The following is an 18,474-nucleotide window of genomic DNA, read 5'->3' on the forward strand; positions in this document are numbered from 1 at the left end:
TACATTCATTATCGAATAAACGTCACAACATGATTTGTGCTGACAGAATGAGGATGACAAGGAGAAAGAGAAAAAGAAGAAGAAGAAAAAGAAGGGAGAAGATGTGGAGGAAGAGGAGCCAGATGAGAGCATGTTGGACTGGTGGTCCAAATACTTTGCCTCAATAGAGACTATGATGGAGGTGGGAGAAAGGGTCTTTTATTTCAACTTTGTAAAGAACCTTTACATTTGATATGTACAGTAATACTGTAATATTTGACTGAAATATATTTTCTGTGAATGCAGAATCTCAGAGCCCAGGAAGCCGCTTTGGCAGAGGCAGAGGAAAGAGAAGATTTGGAGATAGCAGCAGAGAGCGCAGGTAAGCAGTGCAGTTTGTGCTCATAGAAGGAAGTAATGTTCTAGTTAGGAATTGATAAGCACTGTCATTCAATATGCATCACTGTTGTAGTCATGACATAATCCCCCGGTTTAACAGACAAGGTTGAAGCAAGACTAAAATGCATCTATTAGCTGTTTTAACTGAAGGAAACTTGCACTGATATATCTTAAATATGTCAGTGCCATTGTTTTGTCTCAAGATGGACACCAGTAATGTTTTTTTTTTCCAAAGCACATTTATAAAAGCTATGCACTAATTGAACAACTCCTAATAATGACTTAATCTAAGGCCTGTCTGTGAAACCGGCCCGAAAGCTTTTGTGTATATCTTTTTTCAGGCCATGAAAGTTGGACACCACAATCGTTTAAATACTATAAAAAAAATCTCCACTTTGTGATCAAATTTATTCACATATTACTTGTAAATTCAAATGAATTTTTTATTGTATGAATGAAGAGTATTTAAAGGAGTAGTTCACTTTTAAATGAAAGTTAAATGAAATGAAAGAAACCCCATGAATGGATTTATGTATTTAATTAATGTTTTTAATGAAAATATACATCTTGTAAATTATATATTATCCATGTTCATTTGTTACTTTAGAATCTCTCTCATGGTCTGAAAACATCATTGTTCATTACAAACGTTCATTCATATTGGCCTCATTCGTGTTGTGCTCATCCATTTCTCATTTCCATTTGTACTTGTCCATTCACCCTTAACTTCAGAGATCAAAGCTGATGAATTTCCTATGAAAGGCACCAAACCCAAGGAGAAGATCAAAGACAAGAAGAGCTCCAAGGATAAAAAGAAGAACCACGAGGGCACAGAAAAACGACCTCCAAAACCAAGAGTTGATGAACTTATGGTCAGTGCATCTTTTTGAAAATAACATTTGAACATTTGAACATTTTGAATACATTTTTAACTGTGATAACAATAATAAATGTTACCTGCGCACCAAATCAGTATATTAGAATCATTTCTGAAGGATCATGGCACTGAAGACTGGAATAATAATGACTGAAAATTCAGCTTTGCCATCACAGTAATAAAATACATTTTAAAATATATAAAAATAAAAAAACAGTTCTTTTAAATTTAAATAATATTTCACAATTTTACCGTATTTCTGATCCAATAAATGCAGAGACTTGAACATTGATCGTAAGAGACTTTTTGGTAACACTTTACAATAAGGACTCATTTATAAACATGAGTTAATGTATTAAAGTTAGTATCACTTTACAGTAAGGTTTCATTAGTTAACATGAACTAAGAATGAACAATACTTCTACAGCATTTATTAATCTTATTTATTGTTAATTACAAAATGTACTAAAACATTCAATCAAAAGTTGTATTTGTTAATATTAGTTAATTCACTGTGAACTAACATGAACAAACAATTAAATGTATTTTTTATTTACTAACATTAGAAAGATTAATAAACACTGTAAAAAATGTATTGCTCATTGATGGTTCATGAAAAAAATGTCAAAACCCCAAACTTTTCAATTATAGGGTACATTAGTTAAATGACTTATGATCTGTAGGAATTGAACCTAATTTCAATATATAAAATGTAAACACCTTTATCTCAGGTGTACAATAAAGAGCTGGAGTGTGAGTATGGTAACTTTGAGGACTGGCTCCACACCTTCAACCTGTATAGAGGAAAGGCTGGAGATGATGATGACCACAATGTGGTTGATGACGACAGAATTGTGGGCAGATTTAAGGTAAGAATACATGTATAGATCGGGTTTCAGAATTAGAGTATGAACATCATTTTGGCATCTGAATCTGTCTCCTTATGAACCAGGGCTCCCTCTGTATGTATAAACTACCACTGTCTGAGGAGATCACCAGGGAGGCAGGTTTTGACCCAAATATGGGAATGTTCCAAAGCATTCCTCACAATGACCCTATCAATGTTCTCATCAGGATTTATATCATTAGAGTAAGTGAATTCACCTCTGAACATAGGTGTTATTAATGTACATTGTCAGCTAAAGTAACATGACTCTCTTATCAGGCCACTGACCTGCATCCTGCAGATATAAATGGTAAAGCGGACCCTTATATAGTCATTCGATTGGGAAAGTCAGAGATTCGGGACAAGGAGAACTATATATCCAAGCAGCTGAATCCTGTCTTTGGAAAGTGAGTAGGTTATACTCAGTGTTGGGGAGTAACTACTTACATGTAACTAGACTATGTAATTTAATTACAAAATAAATGTAACTGTAATGAGTTACAGTTACTGAGAAAAAATGTGTAATTAAATTAGTTACTTATGAAAATGTAAATGACAATGGGGGTTGCCCACATCAGAATTTTTCTGTAAAAAGCTTGGATATGTTGAATAATATTATCTTGTTGCTTAGCCTGTTTTTAATGTGCATGATGCCTCCTGCCATTTAAAAGATGTTTAGCAAAGTGATGTTATTCTGATGCTTTTGATTGGTTCTCTTGTTTGAATTTGCATAGCACCACATGTGCCAATTACATCAATCCACATTGCAGTTGAGAGCTTTAGACTACAACCTGTCTGAGAGTTGGCAAGATATAAAAAGGCGCTTCAATACTGAAAATTAGAAAACTAATCAAAAAGTATTCAAATGTAATCAGATAAATTACTTTAATAAAGTAATTGAATAGTTACACTACTTATTATATTTTAAATAGGGTAAATTGTAATATGTAACCTATTACATTCCCAAAGTAACCTTCCCAACACTGGCAATTGTTAACAAACCAAACCAATGAATTAGTTTGAGCTCAAGCTAGAACATATTACTTTCTTGAAAGCACTTCATTTATAGCACACCCTTCTCTCACTCTCTCTCCTTCCCTTAAGGTCTTTCGACATAGAGGCCACATTCCCAATGGAGTCCATGCTGACTGTGGCAGTATATGACTGGGATTTAGTTGGAACCGATGACCTGATTGGTGAGACTAAGATTGATTTGGAGAATAGATACTACAGCAAACACAGAGCCACGTGTGGCATCGCATCCAACTACTCTCTGTGAGTACTCTCTGCCCCTATTTTAGTTGAATCAGGAGAGCAAAACATTGAAAATGAACCACTCAAATCTTTATAGAATAATATTTTAAGGTAGGGACACACCAAACCGACACCGAAGAACTTGCTCTGATGAAAGCTGACTGTGTTGTCACCTCGCGTCGCCTGCTTCAGGGGAAAAAAAACAGCACCTGAATACACCAAAAGGACTTCAGGAGACTTTCAACTAACATGTGCATTCTGTGCCTGTGTGTAAAGGTGATAACTGTCTATTTAAACAGATATATTCGTCTATTTTAGTCATTTCGTCAGGGAAACCGAAACTAAGACTGCAGGTACACAAAACAAACAAAGCAGTGATTGTTTACTGTTTTGAATAGCGATCACACTCACGTTCTTTATTCCAATCCATTCATGTTATTATGAAACTATTTGCACAGTAATGCTCAGGTAAGATGACATAAAATTATAACAGCTTTTTGTCTTTTCAGTTGACTTCACTTTGACTTTGTTTTCATCACTTTGCTCTTATTCTCATGCAATGACTTCGCTAAGCTGAACAGCCAATCAGAGTTCTTTCTTTTATTGACGCCTCAACGTCCATTCTTCATCTTGAATCGGCTAAAAAAACAAACACCATCCGACTAGATCTAACAGTGCAGAACACTCCGAAAAAACGAAGTCAGCTGCCATTCAATAGCGGCCGACGTTGCTTGGTGTGTCCCTGGCTTTAAAGTATTTTAATTTTAGGTTATCAATCTATTACTTTTATTTTACATAATGTGACAATGAATGTATCTAATTAATTGTAATTAATTGCACATGTCATAATTATCATAAGAAAACAGCCATACCCAGAACAATCCATTTAATCAAGTTCTTTGTTCAGTCCAAGGCAAACATAAAGTCTTTATAATTAGCCACCCTAAATTTTTGTGTTAAACTGACAGTCTTATATTTTATATCTCACTGTGCATCCATCCATCCAGCAATGGTTACAATGTATGGCGGGACCCTCAGAAGCCAACTCAGATACTTGCTAAGTTGTGCAAAGAAGGTAAATTGGATGGACCCCACTATGGACCTGGTGGGAAGGTCAAAGTTGCAAACCGCATCTTTCTTGGGCCAACAGAAATTGAGGATGAGAGTGGTGAGAAATTTAAGAGCTTATGCAGAGAATGCAATCTAATGTCATTTAAGTATTCTTTCTTCTTCTATTATATATGAAAATATATCGATTTGTTTGGCTTACAGGTCTGAAGAAGCACACAGAAGAACACTTGGCACTTACTGTTCTTAGGCATTGGGAGGAGATCCCACGTGTTGGTTGCAAACTCATCCCTGAGCATGTGGAGACCAGGCCGCTCCTCAACCCTGACAAGCCAGGCATAGAGCAGGTATGCAAGAGTGTGCAACAAAATACAGCTCTTATTACCGAGGACATATTCTAAGGTTCTCCAAGGGGTCTTGCTGAATTGTCCATCACTGGTAACAAGTTCAGAGGATGAACAGCTGAATCAAAAATTGTAACATAACTAGACAAAAATGTTTAGGAAAAATAAAGCAAAATGCTGCATTATATTATATTGTAACTAACTTGTCAACTCAAATTTTCATAATCTCACAGGGAAGAATTGAAATGTGGGTGGACATGTTTCCTATGGATGTACCAGCACCAGGACCATCCATTGACATATCACCACGCAAACCAAAGAGGTAGATGGTTCTGTTCAAGGTCTCAGTTTACTTCATTTTGAACACATTTTAAATCAGGATCAGTGAGACTTTTGTTGCTTTTTCTTTATTCATGATCTTGTAATCTCAAATAGTTTGTTGAGGTTAAGGCTTTAATATTTCATGCGTGCATTCATTTTTACAGTTTTTTTGACTTAAAGTCACTAGGTACATGGAACAAAATGTCATTTTGATATGTGCGTCACTGAGTTTAGCCTTGAAGAAAATGAGACAAAGATAGGACATTTAATAATCAGTCATGCTTAGATCACACTCTAACTCTTATATCATTACACCCTTAAGCAGGGAACAGATTGCTTTGTTATCTGGACTGCTTTTGCAATTAATATTCTTTGGATGACTTAGAAGCTTTGGATAAAGAAGTAGCTGTGAATGGCGAATTACCAAAAAACAGAATGTCTTTTTACTTCACTTGTTTTGTATAATTGTTTACTACAGTATAATATTTTTAACTGTTCAACTACATAGATACTACTGTTATTCAGCTGCAATTAGATAAAACACTCTTTCTCACCTTGAGTTTGTATATACAACAGTCCTTTTTCTTTTCCCTCTCATACTTACTCTGCCAACTTCACTCCTCTCATCTGCCTTTATTTTTTCCATGTTAATCTTCTAAAGAATGTGCCAATTTTTAAAGGAACACTCCACCGTTTTTAAAAAAAACGGTTTATACAGCTTCTTTCCTACATTTAGTTATGTGGGAAAATACATTTTTGTCTTGTTGTTTGGCAGGATTGGCGCTAGCTTAGCTTAGCATATGAATGGAATCCTATGTTGCCAGCTAGCATGTCCCGAGTAAAAGTGTTTTTCGCCTATGCTTCCCCATAATATAGTCCCAAGTCAATATCTGCCTAGGAAATCGCCTAGTCTTAATCTGCATCACTATTTGTACTCAGTCTGAATACACAGGCCACAAGAAGTAATTAGATGGGTTTTTTTTATCACTTTTACTCAGGACATACTAGCTGGCAACATAGGATTCCATTCATTATGCTAAGCTAAGCTAGCGCCAATCCTGCCAAACAATCTATGCAGGCACTGAGACAAAAGGGCATTTTTTCCACATATCTAAATGTAGGAAAGAAGTTGAATAAGCCCTGTTTCTAAAAACAGTGGAGTGTTCCTTTAATAAGACCTGTACTGTGAAATTGTCCTACTTGAGTCTAAGGCCCTGTCCACACGAACACGGGTATTTTCAAAACCGCAGCTTTTTCTACGCAGTTTGGCTGTTCGTCCACACGCAAACGCTGTATCCGGTTACTAAAACCGGACTTTTTTGAAAACTCCGGCCAGGGTGAAGATTTTTAGAAACTCCAGTTACAGCGTTGACGTGTAGATGGTGAAACCGGAGATTTCGGTTTTTTTAATTGAAGTGCGCGCCGTTCTCTCCTTTGTTTGACATCAGATTTTCCACGTTATCTCCTTTTGATTTACGTGAGTCGATTCTATGCGGTGGACTCCACTAACAGCGCTTATCACATGTATATCCTACAGATACATGTTCAGTTATTTCATTGTATTGCAGAACAAAGGCGCCAGAATGCAATAATACAAAATAGTAAAGCAAGTGTGTGAAGCTATTACAGTCCACTTCGGCCCTGCACCTGTATACAGTACCTGTCAACTGAGTCCAAAGTAAAGGAACTTGTAGAAGGGTTTCACTTGAGCCCATGGCATCCCTCAGTCAGTGCAATGTGCATCGGTGCAGTGAATGGGACCCATGTGGAAATCAGGCAGCCAATCATAGCGTAGTTTTGCGTTCTCATGTGGACAGATTTTTTTTTAAAACCGTGCTTGTGTGGACGCGATTGTTTTTTAAAACGGAGGAGGAAAAACTCCGGTAATAAAAATACCCGTGTACGTGTGGACTAGGCCTAAGATATTCATGCACTGCATGATGTGCAGTTTATTGTCATAAATGTAAATTGCAGCCCATTTCTGAGTGCACAGCATAATTACATTTTTAAAAAAATCTAGGGCAGATCCTGATTTTATCTGGATAGGATTAAATTGTGAAAATCTACAGAATAGAGCCAGTGAGTTTGCTGAAATTATGCCTAGAAAGCATTTTGCTTATACAGTAGAATAGTGTGCACAGACTTAGCCGGGTACACACTGTGCGATTTTGCCTGAGGCAAAATTAGCAAATTCTAAAAGATTCCTCTGATCCTAGGTTAAAATCTGTCTTTAAAAAAGTCTTTCATCATTAGTTTGACATGTTCACCGGCCGCCGATTAATGACCGCTGCGATCAAATTTTACACAACGTCAGAAGTTTTCTTGTGTGCGTCCGTTTTAGCGCGCTTCACCTATCATACAGTCTGACATTAAAGGGTTAGTTCACCCAAAAATGAAATTGATGTTATTAATGACTCACCCTAATGTTGCTCCACACCTGTAAGACCTCCGTTCATCTTCAGAACACAGTTTAAGATAATTTATATTTTAGTCCCAGAGCATATGCAGTTTATGCACACTTTACTGTCCGTATCCAGAAAGGGAATAAAAACATCATCAAAGTAGTCCATATGTGACATCAGTTGGTTAATTAGAATCATCGAAAATACATCGATCAATGAATCAGATCGCCAATGTCACGTGATTTCAGCAGTTTAGCGCGCAATCCAAACTGCTGAAATCACGTGACATTGGCGATCCGAATCATTGATCGATTCACTGATTCATGACAGTTTCAATCTTTATTTGAGGAACACGGAAGAGAAAACAATGCTGAATAAAGTCGTAGTTTTGGATATTTTTGGACCAAAATGTATTTTCGATGCTTAAAGAGATTCTAATTAACTAACTGATGTCACATATGGACTACTTTGATGATGTTTTTATTCCCTTTCTGGACATGGACAGTACAGTGTGCATAAACTGCATATGCTCTGGGACTAAAATATAAAATATCTTAAACTGTGTTCCGAAGATGAACGGTCTTACAGGTGTGGAACGACATTAGGGTGAGTCATTCATGACATAAATTTCATTTTTGGGTGAACTGACCCTTTAATGTCAACTTAGATCTGACAGTGTTCCATGGCTTACAGAGGGGATCATGTTCGTACAGTCTGACGATAAACTATCGTAAAGGACTATTATAAATCGCACATTGTGTACTCGGCTAGGGCCAGATTTACAAAACAGAGCAAATTAGCACAATTCCATAAAACGCACCGATGGGAGTGAAAAGTTCTGTGCGTGATCTACTGACGACACCCAAATTTAAGAACAGACGCCAGATTTTTTTTTCATAAAGACCATTGCAATCTACCAAATCTGCAAATAAGTGTTTGGTTTAAGATTGGTTTAAGTTTTCTTTTGGGGGGCAGTAAATAATGGCGCAAATGCCAGTAAATTGACTAGTGCAAACCTTAGTAAATCACCTTTAAAGACTCGCCTCCTATAAATCTGAAAAGAAAACTCCTACAAATGCGTAATAAGGTGAGCCGCAAAAACGTTTAGCGCTAATTTTTTACTGCGTGTCATTAGTAAATCATGTTTTTTAATATAACCTAAGTAAAAAGGTAAAAACTGCTCCGCAAAGACATGTGATTGACCTTTTTACTTTCTTAATGCATGTTCCTGGCCTTGTAATGAATTGAAAATAGTCTTTGTGATCAAAATGTAATAGCCTGCTCTTCCTCTAAAATTAGTTTCCTTTTTTACAATTTAGAGACAGCTTGCACTTGTTAAATTATAATCTTAAGTAATATTTTTCATTGGAATCGAAGTTTCTTTTTTTGGTTAAAACACTATAGTCTTTACAGTGTGATATGATGATCCCATTCTTTTCCTTCCCCTCCACTCATCTCCCAGATATGAGCTCAGGGTGATAATATGGAATACTGACGAGGTAATACTGGAAGATGATGATTACTTCACAGGGGAAAAGTCCAGTGACATATTTGTGAGGGGGTAGGTATGGGCAGGTGTGTGAAAAGTGTGTGGTTAATCGGTTACCTTTTGTTTTGTTCTTTTGTTTCCTTTTGTTGTTTGTCTTTCTTGTTGCGTTTGGTGTTATTTTGTCTATCCCCCCTCCCTGCCCCCCACGTCATTGCTGTGCTGTTATCTAGCTTTGAGCTTCGTGTTATTATTTGGAACACTGATGACGTAGTTCTAGAGGACGATGCTTTCATGACAGGAGAGAAGATGTCTGACATCTATGTCAGGGGGTAAAGACGATACGATCGCATGGCTTGACCGCTCTGCCTACAGCCTGCAGAAATCTGTACCTGCCCCTTCCATTCATAACTAATGAACAATACCACCTTCCATGCAGATCCAAGTTAAACAGGACCATATCATTTAGATTGATAATGCTTTCTAGTTAGCACCTCTGATTTAATTTGATAATATTATTATTTACTAGACTGGGTAAACCCAGCCTGATCTGCAGACGATTTGATTTCGCCCGGCAACTCAGTCTGGAAACCTGTGCATTAATTTCTACTGCTTCTGTTTTACTTTTGCGGGAACCAATCACAGACTGGCTTATCCACCTGCCGCGGATTTAACATGATGACGGATAGAGATACGATGGGTCGTTGCCCGTTGAACACGCCTCTTGTGTTCTGATTGGTTGAAGGACTATCCAATTGCATACTGAGTCATTTGAATAATGCTCATTGATCACGCCTCTTGTGCAGTAGAAAATACAGAGCAGACTCCCCAGACCAATGTTCAATCTTAAATTGAGCTTGGTTTGGTGATAGCCAGGCAAATTATTTACATTTCAATTTCCTTCAAATATTACTATAACATGTATATTTAATACTTAATTTAATAACTGGTATGGTCTTTGTTTATAAGTATGTCTTTCACAGTATCAAATACTGCATGAAAGCATAAGATATGTATGTTTGCATGCCAAAACCTACTTTTATAATCTGACATGTGGCATTTGCATACCAACATTTTTCTTAAGGACTGAATCTATCTATTTTGTAAAGTTACACATACAATTATGCATGTATCTGATTTATACAGTTGGCTACTAATGGTTCAAAGAAATGCATAATACAGTAGCCCTATGCGACAGACTACTCTTTCAAACTGGTGAGCTCAATTTAAGTGCAGATAATTGACTAGATGTCAGGTCAAGCATCTATTTTTCTTTTCTATTTAAAGAGAAGATATTTGTAATTACATGCACTCTCTTTCAAATTATATTATCAAAGAGTAACAAGCACATAACTCTTCTGAGTCATGCATTAATGATCTACAGCACATAGTCTTTGCATTTTCTATTAAAATATGGTAACACTTTAGTTTAGGGTCCAAATCTTACTATTAAAGGGTTAGTTCACCCAAAAATTTAAATGATGTCATTAATTACTCACCCTCATGTCGTTCGACACCCGTAAGAACTTTGTTCATCTTCGGAACACAAATAAAAAAGAAGAAGATATTTTTTGTTGAAATCCGACGGCTCAAAAAGGCCTCCATTAGCAGCAATGATATTTATATAGACCCATAAAAGGCGGTTTGACACGCAATCCGAATCATGAATCGATTCTCGTCGCTTCATAAAATTATTGTAGAACCACTGTAGTGAGATGGACTTTGTAACAATGTCTTTAATGCATTTTATGGGTCTTGAGAGAGGAAATGCCATTGCGGCCAATGAAGGCCTTTCTGAACCATCTTATTTCAACAAAAATATCTTCATTTGTGTTGCAAAGATGAACGGAGGTCTTACGGGTCTGGAATGGCATGAAGGTGAGTAATTAATGACAGAAGTTTCATTTTTGGGTGAACTTACCCTTTAACTACTTGCTTATTCGTATGCATATTACTACACTGTAAAAAATGTGTGGTGGTTTTTGTTGGTTTAACTTAAAAAAGTAAGTAACCTGGTTGCCTTAAAATTTTGAGTTTATTGAAATTTAAAATTTGAGTTGATACAATGAAGGAAATTAGTTTAATAAATAGAAACTCAAAATATTTTTGTATCTGAACCACATAAAAAATGTGATAAATCATGAAAATAGCACTGTTTGGCATGTTTCACTGCGTCATCAGAAATAACACACAATTACATAATTACCCAATATGCTTACAGAATCTTTTAATAATCTTTTAATAAAGGTTGTTGAATCTCAAAAAAATTTCATTGTATTAACTCAAAAATTTAATTTCAATGAACTCAAAATTTTAAGGCAACCAGGTAACTTTTTTTCTAAATAATTTTTTACAGTGTAGGATATTGGCTGTTAATTAGTACTTGTTACTTAAACACATATTAATGCCTTATTCTGCATGATCATATTCTACATCCCTTAATGCTACTAATAATATACCGCAATTAGGAGTTTGAGGCAAAAGTCATAGTTAATAGTTAATTAATAGTGAGAATTGGACCCTAATGTAAAGTGTGACCTCAAATATATACAGTATAATAATTCAGACTTCATTACAATGTTTAATAACATCTTACTGCAATGACCACGGGGTAGAATTTTTATTTTGTTCAGTTTCCTGGTGCAGTATTGAGCATCAACTTGATATGTTTAAATGCTATGAATATTGCATGTTGTCTATTCAGTATTTTTATCTATATATTTCACTGCACTTTTAATGGTCTCCTCTTTGTTCAGAACATATGTGCATGTTTTGTCATGTGACATACAAGAAGTCATTGATGACTGTATGTATACCATGCTTGTATAAATATTAATGTATTATCGTGCAACTTCTAACATTTGAAAATCGCCTCCCTGCTCAGCTGGCTGAAAGGACAGCAGGAGGATAAACAGGACACAGACGTGCATTATCACTCTCTAACTGGGGAGGGAAACTTCAACTGGCGCTTTGTCTTCCCCTTTGACTATCTCATGGCTGAGGAGAAGATAGTCATCTCCAAGAAGGAGTCCATGTTTTCCTGGGATGAGACAGAGTACAAGATTCCTGCTCGACTCACCCTTCAAGTGTGGGATGCTGATCACTTCTCTGCAGATGACTTCCTGGGTATGATCACAAAATACAAATATTGTTAGATATTCATGACTTATGTGCATGTACAGCAAAGTAATTTGGGGTTTCAAGAATAATTTGATTATTGTCATTAATAATGAGCTCAATTAAAAGTTAATGTGTTTTTCATGCTGCCTGTGATTATTTCCACAGGGGCGATTGAGTTGGACTTAAATAAGTTTCCCCGTGGGGCAAAAACAGCCAAGCTGTGCTCTCTCAACATGGTTCTCAAAGAACATGAGCTGCCAACCATTTCCATCTTTAAACAGAAGAGAGTGAAGGGCTGGTGGCCATTTGTGGCCCGAGATGAGAATGATGAATTTGAGCTCACGGTGAGTTAATGCAAAGCAATTATCTAAATCTTATTTTACTACTTCTTGATAATTAGCCTGCATGTGGTGTATTGAAATGATTGCATAAGGTTACCTCGTTAACATTCCAACCATGTCATGCTTGCAGGGAAAAGTGGAGGCAGAGCTCCATCTAATGACAGCTGAGGAGGCAGAGAAAAGTCCAGTCGGCCTTGGGCGGAACGAACCTGAGCCACTTGAGAAACCAAAGTAAGACATTAAGCAGACATAAAGCAGCTCATGTGCACACAATTACTTCCAGTCACATGGTGCCTAGCATATCTGAGAAACAATGCAGTGTCAGATTATGAATAAATATGCAATATATTATATCTGTATACTCTAGAGTAGACTATGAACGTATGTTTCCGCATCAAGTGTAAAAAATAAAAGATTTGTGAGGTAAAGTTTCAAATAAAGTTACACACACTGTGAAATATAAAGGTATAAAATAGCTGGTAGAACAAATACATTTGTAGTTATGAGGATTTTTTTTACACTACCATTTGGAGTCAGTATGATTTTTAAATGTTTTCTTTTTTAATGGTAAAACTTTAGCATGGGGAACACATACCGGTATTCACTAAACTATGACTTTTTCCTTAATAGACTGCTAATTTACTTCTTATTAATAGTTATTAATGTTTTTGTTGTTGTTGTAGTGTTTAAGTTTAGGCATTAGGTAGGATTAAGGGATGTAGAATAAGGTCATGCAGAATAAGGCATTAATATGTGCTTTATAAGTACTAATAAACAGCCAATATCTTAGTAATATGCATGCTAATGAGCAACTAGTTAATAGCGAGAATTGAACCCTGAAGTAAAGTGTTACCGTTTTAATGTATTCTAAAATGCAATTTATTCAAGTGATGGAAACGCAGGCCATTACATCAGTGTCACGTGATCCTTCAGAAATCATTCTAATATGCTGATTTGGTGCTCATTTCTTATTATTATCAATGTTAAAATAGTTGTGCTACTTGAAATATTTGTGGAATCTGGATTCTTTGATGAATAAAATGTTTCAAAGAACTGCATGTATTTAAAGCAGCACTTGGCTACTTTTGCTCTCGGGGTCCCCCTACAGTTTGGAAAAAATAATGTCCTCAACTACTGTCGTAAGATCTGTCATCCTACAACAGGGAATGCCATCGCGCGTGCATTTGTTGACATGACAACCCTGATAGCCCTGAACTAGTGATGCGCGGGTCGTCTCATAACCCGCGGACTCCGTATGTCTATATAATGGTCGTGGGTGCGGCCCGGGTTGTAAAAATATATACAGTGGTGTGGTGCGGCCCAAATAACTTCATAAAAGTGGCGCCGCGGGTTGGTGCAGCGCTAACAGTTACCCTGAACACTGCAAGAGGAGTTCAGAGTTCTTCTGGCGGCGCGTGTGAAATGTCTTCATCCCAGGTACAGTCAGTGGCATGTTTCAGCATGTCAAATAAATATAATTTCATGGGTTTTATTTTTTTCAAACGGCAAATAATCACGATGCTCACGTTTACAAGCCAGCGTCATTATAGTAGTCTATTTGTTACCGTTTTACAGAATCTATATGATACTTTAGTTCAATGTTTGAGTGGTAGGTAATCACCGTAAAAAGCAGGACAGCGTCGGTCGGGCACGCCTCCTTCAGCTCACGCCGACGAGCAAACGCTGGTCACATGTTGATCCTCCTTTAATCCCATCACTTTTTCGTTTCCTCTTATTGCTTTCCTCCAACAAAACCTTTTCTTTCTTATTTGTCTCTGCTGCTTCGAACATGACTATATTATCCGACGAACAAATTTGGGCTCGCACGTCCGAATGTAAGGAAGTGTGGGTGTTGGTGGAAGTGACTTTTATGCCGTAAAGCAGTTGAATTTTGTAGTTCTTTTTGTTCTCGGGTTACTACCCGAAACCCGAAGTTTAAAACTACGATTAAAAATGATACAGACCCAATCAGGCTATGGCAGATGTGTCATTCAACCTATTGTAAGTCGATTTATCATCACAAGAGTCTTAAAAAATATATTATGAAGGTTAAAAAGTTACCTAGTGCTGCTTTAAAATAGGAATCAGTAACATTATAAAAGTTACAAAACGTTTACCATTTTATTTATTTATTACTCTGAGATGGAAACGTGCTTCCATAGTATACAGCATACATGGAGTATTTTGGGTATAAAGTCTAACTGATGAGGATGTGCTAATGATACAGCTATAGAATATAACCCTTATAAATACTGTAGATAATTACAGGTATGGTCAAACACTGACACATAAAGTGGGCTAAAGTCAGAAGAGTTCTCTCCAGTGAAGAATGCCCCTCTGAAACTGTTAACTTCCCTTTCTAATACTCCCACTCTCCTCTTTCACATCCTTCCTTCCTCCTGTGACTGCCCTTTCCCTCGCCTACCCTTTCCCACTCGTTTCCTTCATTCCAACCCCCATTCCTGTTTTGGAAAAAGTCGTCCAGACACCAGTCTAATGTGGTTCATGAACCCACTGAAGTCCATACGATACTTCATTTGGCACAACTACCGCTGGCTGATCCTGAAGGCTCTGGCCCTGATGCTCTTCCTCCTCCTCGTTGGGCTCTTCCTCTACTCTATTCCTGGATACCTGGTCAAGAAACTCCTAGGGGCGTGAGGAGAGAGGGGAAGATCACTGGTAGCCCACTCTCACTGCCTCTGTTTTCTCTGCTTTCTGTCTCTCTCTGAGCAAACTTAGAGCTCAAACTGCATTGTCGCCATTCACAGTGTATTTTTGTCTTTTTGTTACTCATACCATTTTTAAAGGCCTGCCACATGACCCTGAGGGATTGTGGGTGATTTAAACATTTTCCATTTTCCAACGTTGTGGTTTTTCATTTGCCTCTGGTTGTCTGTTTGGACAAAGACTTGCATTATTTATTGTGGAATTTATGATATTTATAGTTGACTGTTTGCTACTTTGCTTTCTGAACTTACCTTTGTTGTCTAATGTGTCAGTTTACTGCTCTAAGCACAATTCACTGCAAATTTACAGCAATACACACACACACACACACACACACACACACACACACACACACACACACACACACACACACACACACACACACACACACACACACACACACACAAACACAATAGACCTAGGCGAATGTTTTTACCAGCTCTGTGGAATAGTTTACCCAAAAATTAATATTGTGCCATCATTTACTCGCCCTCTTGTCGTTCCAAATCTGTGACATTTACATTTTTTCTGTGAAACACAAAGTGCTGTTTGGACCCCCTTTACTTTAATTGTATGAACAAAATAACATTATATATGCTCAGCAAAAAAAGTCATACACAAAAAAGTCGGCATAAAATGGAAGTTGCAATAGTTTTTCTTTCCGATTGTGATGTATAGCCAAGTAAAAAGGCTTTTCCAACAAGAAAAAAATGTAGGGCGGGACTTAATTTTATCCATCGGGAATTGATTGGATCGTTGTGGTTTGCTATTGCTGAGAAATATATATGTATGTGTGTATATGTATATATGTACATTTATAAGAATTACTGCACTATTCATGTTCATTTTTAAGTGAACTATCGCTTTAAATAGTTAATATGCCTTTAAGGGATTTTACAACTTTTCAGTCATGTTACCAATCATCTTACTAACCACTAACATTTGTATTACCTCTCTTCCTCCATCATCCATGATTTCACCTTTCAACTCACCACCTCTTACCTGCAACCCCTTCACCATCTCCACTACTTCCAATCACAGCCGGCCTGACACCACCTTCCTGTGGTTTTTGAGCCCGCTGAAGGCCATCCGTTACCTGATATGCAACCGCTACAAGTGGCTCATCATCAAGATCGTCTTGGCTCTGCTGCTGCTGATCATGGTGGGCCTGTTTCTCTACAGCATGCCAGGCTATCTGGTCAAGAAGCTGCTTGGGGCCTAAAGAAGGGTCAGAAAGGTTCATTTGAAAGATTCTGATTTGCCCATGACCTCTAATATTTGCGTACAATTTACGGCACTTCTTTTATTTTTAAACGATATCTCAAGAGTTTACCATCCTTCACAGTTGCACTCAAAGCATAACGTATCAAATATCTTGACTTTTTTCGGTATCGATTTGCATGTCTAACCTGGAAAAGATCAATTCTCTCATTTAGCTTTTTATTTGTACATTTTAAGAGTAAGAGGAAAATGAAAGCAGCACTGTTTATTTTTGGTACGAAATGAAATAAAATGGACTCGCTTTTCTGGTATCTGTTCAAATGTTCATATGAATGCATTCCTTCAGATTCTTAGATTTTGTTACTGTCTAGACGTGTATGTGTCGCTGCTAAAAGCACAATAAGCATGCAACTTTGTCTAAAGTAAGATGACTTGTTCATCAGTGGCCGTAGTCTGAAGAAAAATATTATTATAAGGTTGCAGGCCTCATATATACACTGTTATTTGATTACACTTTGCCTTGATGTTTGCACTTTCAGTTCATGACACAAATATTCTGCACTCCAGTAATATAATGTTGTTTATCCTTCAGAGAAACACACGGCACTAGTAGGGGAATGATGTTTTATTTGACGTTTCAAATTTAAATAACACAATAGAATGCTTTTCTTATACCTCCTACTGTTGGTTTTGCTTGCTGTGTACAGTTACTTGGTATGTATTTGTTTGCTTGCTATTAACTGTTGCTCTATTTAATGACTAGCATTTGACCATGGACTCATTTGCACTGATTTTAGCTTGTTTATATAAAAAGAGTGTATTTTAAAGTGTGCAATATGGATTGATTTATTTATTTTTGTCAGTATGAAGACAATAAAATGAACTCATTGAGATAAAAACACTGAACATGTTTCTTGTTTCCATAGCGTGGGTATGCATGCATGTGTGTGTGATCGTTTAAAACCCTGTTCTCTTTCACGCAGTCGTCCAACTACTAGCCTGTCATGGCTGTTGAGTCCCATACGGGTGACCTGCATAATGGGTTGGCGGCAGTATAAGTTGGCCACAGTGGTGACTCTGCTCAGCATAACCGGGCTGATCTTTTTGGGCCTCCTGTTCTATTCTCTGCCTTCAGCTTTCATCCAGAAGATCTTCAACATCTCAGGATAACTTGATCAATCACCAGCAACATGAGCACGATATGTACAAAACAGATTATTGAAATGAATAGCATCACATTGAAATGTGCATTTAAATGCACTCATTTACAAATGCATGGCATAAATGTTGTTTCTTTCTTTGAAGGCAAATGTGAGTTTGAGATCATCTGTCTGTTTTACATATTATTGGTAACACTTCATAAAAAGGTTTCATTAGTTAACTACATTAGTTAACATTAAATAATAATTAACTGCACCTCAGCTAGTAATCTTAGATAGTATTAATATCAACATTTACTAATGCATAATTCAAATTAAAAGTTACATTTGTTGGCATTAGTAAATTGTGAACTAACATGAACAGATTCATTTTATTAATGAACTAACATTAACAAATGCAGTAACAAATGTGTTGCTCATATTTAGTTCATGTTTGGTAATACACTAATTTTAATAAATTGATACCTTGTTGTAAAATGTTACCATATTATTAAATGTTGGTGTTTGATATAATGAATTTGTCTTATAGTGTTTAACATTGTCTATGCATGCAATATCGGAAGTCTTGTCATTTCTTAGTCTTATTTCTGAAAGTCATGAACATTTTGACCACATCTCAACTTGCATTGTGTTTGATAACATTCTATGGTAAAAGTGGTGCAAATGACATTTCAAATATTTTAATGGAATAAAATGGTTGATCTTTGTTAAGGTTAATTTCATGGCTGACATTCTGTGTATTACAAATAGCTATAGCCTTCTAAATGTTTTATATTAGCTTCATTTTAGACCAGCTTAATTGGAAATGTCATACAAAAATGGGCATTCTGCGCACTCACTGCTAATCTACTGGTTTATTTACTTCAGAATATTTACTACTTCTTTTGCC

The 18,474-nt window shown here is 36.7% G+C and overlaps 1 protein-coding gene across 7 annotated transcripts in view; it reads left to right on the plus strand.

Moving 5' to 3' along the window:
• Positions 1 to 17,837, plus strand: part of otofa (otoferlin a) — a 113,850-nt gene extending 96,013 nt beyond the window's left edge. For 2 of the 7 annotated variants that reach the window (XM_067417609.1, XM_067417611.1), the window contains 16 exons: positions 47 to 181; positions 286 to 361; positions 1,111 to 1,250; positions 1,987 to 2,124; positions 2,208 to 2,345; positions 2,421 to 2,548; positions 3,246 to 3,416; positions 4,403 to 4,563; positions 4,668 to 4,810; positions 5,041 to 5,129; positions 8,993 to 9,091; positions 11,901 to 12,142; positions 12,302 to 12,480; positions 12,608 to 12,708; positions 14,955 to 15,156; positions 16,246 to 16,385. In XM_067417609.1, the coding sequence (XP_067273710.1) occupies positions 47 to 181; positions 286 to 361; positions 1,111 to 1,250; positions 1,987 to 2,124; positions 2,208 to 2,345; positions 2,421 to 2,548; positions 3,246 to 3,416; positions 4,403 to 4,563; positions 4,668 to 4,810; positions 5,041 to 5,129; positions 8,993 to 9,091; positions 11,901 to 12,142; positions 12,302 to 12,480; positions 12,608 to 12,708; positions 14,955 to 15,135 (2,121 nt within the window). In that variant the 3' untranslated portion in view covers positions 15,136 to 15,156; positions 16,246 to 16,385. Of the gene's footprint in view, positions 1 to 46; positions 182 to 285; positions 362 to 1,110; positions 1,251 to 1,986; positions 2,125 to 2,207; positions 2,346 to 2,420; positions 2,549 to 3,245; positions 3,417 to 4,402; positions 4,564 to 4,667; positions 4,811 to 5,040; positions 5,130 to 8,992; positions 9,092 to 9,249; positions 9,349 to 11,900; positions 12,143 to 12,301; positions 12,481 to 12,607; positions 12,709 to 14,954; positions 15,157 to 16,245; positions 17,333 to 17,408 lie in introns of those variants that run through there. The other 5 variants (XM_067417610.1, XM_067417612.1, XM_067417613.1 and 2 more) reach the window with 4 other exon arrangements.
• The last annotated feature ends 637 nt before the right edge of the window (positions 17,838 to 18,474 follow it).

Source organism: Pseudorasbora parva, chromosome 15, assembly GCF_024679245.1.
Source record: "Pseudorasbora parva isolate DD20220531a chromosome 15, ASM2467924v1, whole genome shotgun sequence".
Taxonomy (NCBI): Eukaryota; Metazoa; Chordata; class Actinopteri; order Cypriniformes; family Gobionidae; genus Pseudorasbora; species Pseudorasbora parva.